The sequence below is a fragment of the Patella vulgata genome, chromosome 9, assembly GCF_932274485.2.
Source record: "Patella vulgata chromosome 9, xgPatVulg1.2, whole genome shotgun sequence".
NCBI lineage: Eukaryota > Metazoa > Mollusca > Gastropoda > Patellidae > Patella > Patella vulgata.
The window spans coordinates 5,113,162-5,121,209 of record NC_065887.2 but is presented as its reverse complement, the minus strand read 5'-3'; the positions used below and the strand labels follow the sequence as shown (position 1 = coordinate 5,121,209).

At 39.3% G+C, this 8,048-nt stretch overlaps 1 protein-coding gene across 1 annotated transcript; it reads left to right on the top strand.

The window, feature by feature from the left end:
• Positions 1–360: 360 nt before the first annotated feature.
• LOC126832216 (cytochrome P450 2J4) lies at positions 361–7,732 on the top strand. The gene is made up of 4 exons (XM_050562933.2): positions 361–975; positions 2,499–3,023; positions 6,544–6,984; positions 7,401–7,732. Exons 1-4 carry the CDS (start codon positions 567–569, stop codon positions 7,577–7,579), a joined length of 1,554 nt encoding a protein of 517 aa, XP_050418890.1. The 5' UTR covers positions 361–566; the 3' UTR covers positions 7,580–7,732.
• The last annotated feature ends 316 nt before the right edge of the window (positions 7,733–8,048 follow it).

The following is an 8,048-nucleotide window of genomic DNA, read 5'->3' as shown; positions in this document are numbered from 1 at the left end:
ATGGAGCTTCATTACCGACACAATTCTAACTCGTTCATATAAAAAAAGAAAATGCGACATTAAATTAATGGAAATAGAACAAAATTTAAACCAAACAACACTATTTAACACTGCTGTTATTTTTACATCTGTAAATAGCCAATTTACGATATACAAGCAAGAGGATACATGCACTGAAGTCCGCGTATTAATGTATGCCTTACTGGACAAAGTAACAATTATGTCGTGATCTTCGATCCATAAACATGACCTACAATCAAGAACAATAATAAGACTGGAATAGTCGTTCGTTCGTTTCTGGAGGTTAACGGTGTGTTAAAACACTTTTATAGTGGAGATATGTTGTTGGACGAGTCCATTACCCATTAATGTTACAAGACCCCTCCTGGTTAAATCATTATGGTAACGAAATATACAATTTGTGATATATTATTACGGTACTTCTAACTAAAGTACGGTGTTAGTGTGGGTTTAACTGAAACTAGAATATCGCGCTTTAGTTAAAACTAGGTACCGACCGCTCAGTTGTGTTGTTATAAAGTCATCGTTCGTTAGTGTTCAATAACATGGCCGGAATTCTAACAAAACTGCATGACGTGTTTCAAAACATTACCCTAGACGATATTAATGAGTTTTGTAAGGATAATCTCAGTGTAACAACTTGTTTAGTATTTGGCGTTTGTGTTGGAATATGGTGGCTGATGCGAAAACCCCGAGGGATCCCCCCGGGTCCAAAATTTACGTTACCAGTACTAGGAGATCTGTTGTCCCTGGAAGGAGGAGACGGTGATGTGAGAATAGCTATAAGACAACTCAGGAAGAAACATGGAGACATATTTAGCGTTTATTTTGGACCGACACTATACATATTCATCAATGGTTATGATTTGATTAGAGATGCTTTGGTGAAAAGGGCCGACGTGTTTAGTAACAGACCATATTTGTTTATGAACGATTTTATCAACAAGAAAAAAGGTAATTAAGGATTCACGTCCACAATTCGTGGGGGTGGGGAGGGGGGGCCACGGTGACTAAGGGGGTAAGACGCTGGCTCGCTAGCCTGGAGGTCGGGTGTTCGATCCCTGCATTGCCCGAGAAAGTTCATCCAGAATTTCCGGCGTGGTTCCCCCTTGTCAGTGATGCAGGACGGACGGCCTGACAAGTCGCTCGGATGGGACGAAAAACTAAGGTCCCGTGTACAAATTGGCGTGCACTTGACAGTTGGAATTCGATATAAGAGTAGGCCGTAGTGCCGCTGTCCGGGAAAAATTTCCCTCACAGCGCACTGTATGGCGTATGCACGTCTTCATTAGCCCCGTACGGAGCAGAACAGTAGGACGTTAAACCTCATTTCATTTCATTTCCATAATTCGTGATTTGTTCTCGGAGATTTAAACAATATGTTATTCATCTAAATTTACAAAATTTATGTAATAAATACAGGATAAGATAGCAAGTTTTATCAGCTTATATAAAATCGCTTCCTTAAAATGGATCTTTAACAGATTTACAACTGGCAGTCATAATGTAAACACAAATATACATTATAAAACATATGTACAATTTAGATGATAATTTAGGATTACTTAAACATACATTATGCAAGAGCTAAATCTGTCTATGGCAGGTCTTTCTTTAGGCCTGAAATGTTATCTAAATTATTAATTAGACATTAATTAACTTATCCAGACCATAATCAACTCTAGATGGCAGCGCTAGCCTGCGATCTTAAGTGGACTGTGAGCCGATTTACTGCATAACTTTCCTTCTCGATTAAACGATTAAATGGATAATCGAGACTATGCTGTTTATCGTACTGATCGACTTTAGTAATGATGACCGAGGCTAGGCAGAAATTTCATTCGCTTAGTTCTCGGTTCATAGTGGATCAATTTGAATGAACTTTTCAGAAAATTGCCTTTACGTTATCTAGTTTTTAACTATTATAGTGAGAACTGCCAACTCGTTATCGAATCTCCCATAATGTATCTTTAAAGGATGTAAATCGCTAATATTCGGGACCTAGAAATTGACCCAAATGGATAGTAATGCATATAATAATGTAATATGACTGTATATAATCTGATTTACATTCAATCGTTCTATTTTTACTATGATTTCAAATCAATTATGGTCGGCGAAATACGCCAGATGTCTCAATCGAATGGCCATCTCTAGCGTCTGGTTATTCCAGTCTACACCGATAGTATTTATTGCGCATGCTCTCCAGATAAGAATACTTCTGAGATTCTTTTGATAATCGACAGCATGAATGGAAATGAACCATCTCAGCCCGGGTTGGGAAGTTAACTAGAACGTTAAACCCCATTTCATTTCATTAGAGGTACTGAAATGGACATTATGTTATGGCAGGTAGGGTCTACTGGAATGGACATTCGGGTAAGGTCTACTGAAATGGACATATATTTGGATTCCATGCACACTCCTCACAATGTCCTCAAACCGAATATCACAACATTATAAAATTTTATTTTCAGGGATTGGCCATGCCTCGGGTCAACTATGGAAAGATCAACGAAAATTTGCTATAGAAACTTTAAGAGAATTTGGTTTTGGAAAATCGATACTTGAAGACAAAATAAATGAAGAAATCGGATATTATGTTGAAATTATTGGAAACCAAAAGGGTAAACAATTTAACATGTGTCGCTTAACCCAAGCCTCCGTATCCAACGTGATTTCATCTTTAGTTTTTGGACAAAGATTTGAGTATGAGGATCCAATATTTAAAGAATTTCTGGAGACGCTGGAACAGAATTTCGCAGCGGTTGGTTCCACGTCTATGTTGAATTCCCTACCATTTCTTCGATTCCTACCTGGTGATTTGTTCAAGTTTAAGAGAACTATTCGTAATGTTGCGACCGTTGAGAAAAAATTGATTGAATCATCTATCAATGATCATGTGAAGAATTATGATGAGAACAACACCAACGATTATATCAGTAGTTATATTAAAGAAATGAAACGAGTTGAAAAAGCTGATGAAGAATCCAATATAAATAGTAAGTGTGCTGTATTATCTAGAGGGGGGGGGGGGGGTAAACGTCCACTCGACACAAACCAGGTCATTTCGGGACTAACATATGGTTCAATTTTATTTCAATAATTCGCTTGCGCATAGGGGTCTTTAGGAGTGGGAGGAAACCGGAGGACCCGGAGAAAACTCACGAGGTTGGATATCTTTGTTAGAGGGTTGGGTGGTGTCTAACCAGTGCCTGTTAGATCGTGAAGTCTGCCATGGAGTCGAGTGGTGTTTTTTTTGATTATAAACAATATTTCGTTTCAGTTTGCCTTAATGGGATTGGGGAACAAATATATAATATTAATACAAATGGGTGTATACACATAGTTAAAATGGCAAACAAGTGTATATTATATAAATATAATAAAATCAGGGCGGGTGGAAGCAATTCTTGATTGGAGGGCGGGGGGGGGGGGGGTACCATCCTAGGACTTTAGGCCAAGGCCCCGGGAGCTCCTGGGGATCTAGAGACGCTTTCTGGCTAATGAAATTACTCAGCAATATTTCTAAATCCCTTACCATGCAAGCACACTCGATGGTGGTTGGTTTACTGTGACGTTGAAATATATGCATAATAATTCTAAGGTTGTGGACACTCTAGAGGTCACAATCTTTATACGATTTTGATGAAACTGACAATGCACGTTTATAACCGGATGATCTCGACATTTGTAGTTTGTGGACTCTCTAGACCTCACAGTTTTTATTTCATTGTCAAAACCGTTCACATATATCACCGTTGCACCATAATTACGACTGAGTTCAAATTTCGTGAAAATCGGACCGAAACTGCCCGAAAAAATGGCCGCTACCTTTAAGAGCATGTAATACCCAGGTTGTGGGCCAGAGGTTCGCATTTTCATCCAATTTTGATATATCTTATAGGCCCGGGTATCTTTCGATATTGGCACGTATTGGACCAATATTACGTTTTTATTTTGTGGACCCTCCAGAGGTCACCATTTTTATCTTATTTCCAAAACCGTTAAAATTATCACTGTTACATCATCATTATGAATTTTCTGAAAATCGGACCGAAACTTTCAGTCAAATGCCATGACCCTCCTTTACGCAAATAGTGTAAAAGCATGTAATACCAAGGTTGTTGACCATCTAGAGGTCAGAAGTTTTATCCGATTGAACTTAAACGAGTATTTCTAGCTCTTGAATGAGTTCAATTTTGGTGCGCATTGGCCTCTTGTCTTTTAAGCAAAATATGAAATATGAATGAAGTTTGTTGACCTTCCCGAGACTACAATGTTTGCTCAATTCATGATATGAAACTCAAAGTACGTGTTAAGGATCAAAAGTTCTTGGATGAGTTCGACTTTGGTACGCAATAGACCTCACATTCTAGAGCTATAGCTCCTGCTTTTTTTCGCAAGATGTGAAATATGTATGCATTTTTAGGGCGTCCAGAGGGGCTTCAATTGTTGTCCCATTCTTATGAAACTTATCAAATATGTTAAAGTTAACTTTCAAGCAATCGTATTTTTCGGGCAGACGGGTAAAGTTAATATTTCACCTAGTTGGCAAAATAAAGTGCCCGAAATCTAATAACAGACTAAGTTTACATTTCTTTTAATTGAATACCACGAATTTGTACTGACTTGACAATAAATGGTCTGGAGTCACTCTGTGCGACATTGGTCTGGTCTGTGCGACATTGATTATGTTTTGTGAATGCAGCTGCAACAGTTGGATTGGATGGTTGGAATTCAGTTGAAAACCGATTGGAAACTTTGAAGTTGCTCAATTCACGGGTTAGAACAGTAGAAAAACGCATTTGCGGCGGTTAAATTTCCACAATTCTCTCGGGGAATTCGAGACCCCCATATCCCGCGACGATTGATTAGTTTGTTTGGGATTTTGGATTTAGGAAGAACACCTAAGTATGGTAGGCTATATTGGACCACATTGAAATATCTGTATTCACGGAATGGTCTAGCAGGAAAACGTGTTTGCTGCAGATAAATTATTTTCAAACATTCATGAAACTCGTACGCCTATGTATCATGGGATCATTTTATGCATACAGCTATAGATTTATATTGGTAAAAGGACATCGGCGAAACGCGAAACACCCTTCATAAAAGGCTTCGGGCTATTAAAAAATTATGTCAATCTCCAAATGTATAAATAAATGAATTTATTTATCGTTGATGTTATACATACGTATTTACATTCACTCATCGTCTTCTTTATATTATATATTGGTATACTTATTTAACAAGGACGTTATTTCCCAAATATCTATTTTATTTTTAAACGCTGGGGCATAAACGGCCTGACAATTAATTTGATTTGCGCAAACGAGTGAGGTGTTACATAGAAATAGAAACGTTTCTGTGACATTCAAATTTTCAAATTATTTTTAAGGGGAGGGGGAGGGGGTAAGCTCTAGCAGATGTCCGGCACCACCATCTGTGGGGGCAATTCAGGTTCCGCTCACGTTAAATTCATCGAGCCTGTACGCCTTTGCTTGCAACTGAGGGGTCTCGCAACCCAATGATCAGTATAGAGCATAATAGGGTTTTCTTATGAAAGCCTGCGTTCTGGAAGACTCACTTCTATTTTAAAATCAGACATCCTTGTATCTAACGGCATAATTACTTACGTGCAATAACCCGGGCAAAAGAGTACTTGCGGTCAAATTATTTGGGGGTTTAACGTCCTGCTGTTCTGCTCCGAACTGGGCTAATGAAGACAAGCATACGCAATACAGAGTGCTATGAGTGAAAGTTTGCCCGGACAGCGGCACTACGGCGTATCGAATTCCATATGTCATGAGATCTTTTACGTGCACGCCAATATGTACACGGGACCTCGGTTTTTCATCCCATCCGAACGACTAGACAGCTGTGCTTGTCAGGCCCTCCGTCCTGCATCACTGACAAGGGGGAACCACGCCAATGCAGGGACCGAAGACCCGACCTCCATGCTAGCGAGTCAGCGTCTTACCAACTTAACCACCGTGATCCCCCCATCGCAGATCGCAGCATGACCGCAGAGGCATGTGGGACTGTTAGCAACATGTCTTAGGAATTCGTGACCCTGCAGGATGTCATACCTGTATGTGTAGGATCGCATGTCCCTCGTCATTGAACCTTCTTAATTCGTGCTTTTTTTTCTCATAGAATCTTCTCGGTTTCACAGGGACAAATACAGATCCACAAGTTTAAATATGACATTTTTAAAGCACGTATTCCAGATGTTCAAAGCACGGATTTTGTATCTCGAGGCACATGTTAGAATAGACCCTGGCCCGACCCCAGACCGCTCTTGACATTCTGAAAACGAAATATAATAGTACGTAATGGCGACTGAATTAAAAATGGTGCAAAGAATTATGCGGCGAATGAGTATGCATACTCACTGTCACCACGCTCCTACTTGTATGCGTTGGGAAGTTCATCAGAGTATATTCCGATTCCTGCATTATATTCAAGGCGTAATCATCCCTGTACATCCAATTAAATTTATATTTTTGTCATTTTCAGAGGATAACTTAATTAAAGCTATCGGAGATCTTTTTGCGGGTGGTACAGAGACAACATCAACAACTATTTTATGGACGATTCTCTACTTCCTGCATCATCCAGACAAACAAACAAGATGTTACAAAGAGATTCAAGATATTGTTGGTTCAGGTCGTCTACCATCTATCAAAGACAGACCATCTATGCCATATACCCAAGCTCTTCTGCAGGAAGTTTTGAGAATTGCAAATATTGCTGTATTTGGGCTGCCGCACTCTGTTGACGAGGATATCATATTCCACGGTTATCATATGCCAAAAGGGACTGTAATCATTCCCAATCTTGATTCAGTTCTTTCAGACGACAAAATCTGGGGAGATCCTGATGTTTTTCGACCCGACAGATTTCTGGATGAAAATGGACAACTAGTAAAAAGGGAAGAATTTATCCCCTTTTCTATGGGTAAAAACATAAATATTACTGTATTGAGTACACAAACGATGCCATGCGTTAATAAGATCATTGATTCAAGTGCCGTGATTTTGATACGTGGGTTTTCTCCGGATTATCGCCGTCCCACCCCCACTGTTAAAGATCCCTACACACGTGAGTTCTCTCCCAATTCTCGTCGCCCTCACCCCACCGTTTAAAAAATATTTGTAATTTTAAGTCGGTACGATAAAAAAAACAACATAGTCTCGGTTATCCAATTTTGGATTTAATCATCAATGAGCGTTGAGCAACAGATTGAATTACCAGTGAAATCCGACACATAAGTTGACATTGTGAGTTTATTATGGTTTGGATAAGTTAATTGGTCGATTTAGCTTTTGCATAATGTATGTTTAATATAAAATATCCATTGTTTCTATTTGCAGGAAGAAGAACGTGTCTTGCAGAATCTTTGGCTAAAATGGAATTATTTTTATTTATGACAACTTTGATACAGAGGTTCGAATTTAAACCAGTAGATCCTAATCACTTACCAACATTAAAGGGTGTTTTTGGAGTAACGAACGCTCCTGCTAAATATGATGTTCGAGCCATACCCAGATAAATGACGAGATGACCGAATCAACTGAAAGTTGTTAGTTGACTATTGTAGTTAAATATTGTATCTCTCAGTATTAAATATCCAAAAAAACAATACAATAAATTGAACAACTATTAATCACTGTCTAATATTTTCCGCCACAGGGGCATCATCAGGATATAACATAACAATATTACCTCATCGTTAATGTTAATATTGTAATGTTATGTCCTGATGATGCCCCTGTGGAGGAAAACAGTGATTAAGCAATTAATAATGATATATGGGGGGGGGGGGGGGTGGGTGGATGGCCGAATGATTATCACGTGCGTGCTGTATCATAAGACCTGTCATTGAGTCAACTGGCGTGGTTTCGAATCCCCGGTTGGACGTGACAAGGAGTAGGGTCGCCTGTCCAACCTCGTGGGTTTTCTCCGGGTCCTCCGGTTTCCTCCCACTGCTAAAGACCCCTACGCGCAAGCGGATTATTGAA

Excerpts from the sequence above, each read along its gene's own strand:
- LOC126832216 (XM_050562933.2), top strand. The coding sequence starts at position 567 with ATGGCCGGAATTCTAACAAAACTGCATGACGTGTTTCAAAACATTACC. Across the intron at positions 3,024-6,543 it reads TGAAGAATCCAATATAAATA|AGGATAACTTAATTAAAGCT; the intron begins GTAAGTGTGCTG and ends TGTCATTTTCAG. Across the intron at positions 6,985-7,400 it reads ATTTATCCCCTTTTCTATGG|GAAGAAGAACGTGTCTTGCA; the intron begins GTAAAAACATAA and ends TTCTATTTGCAG.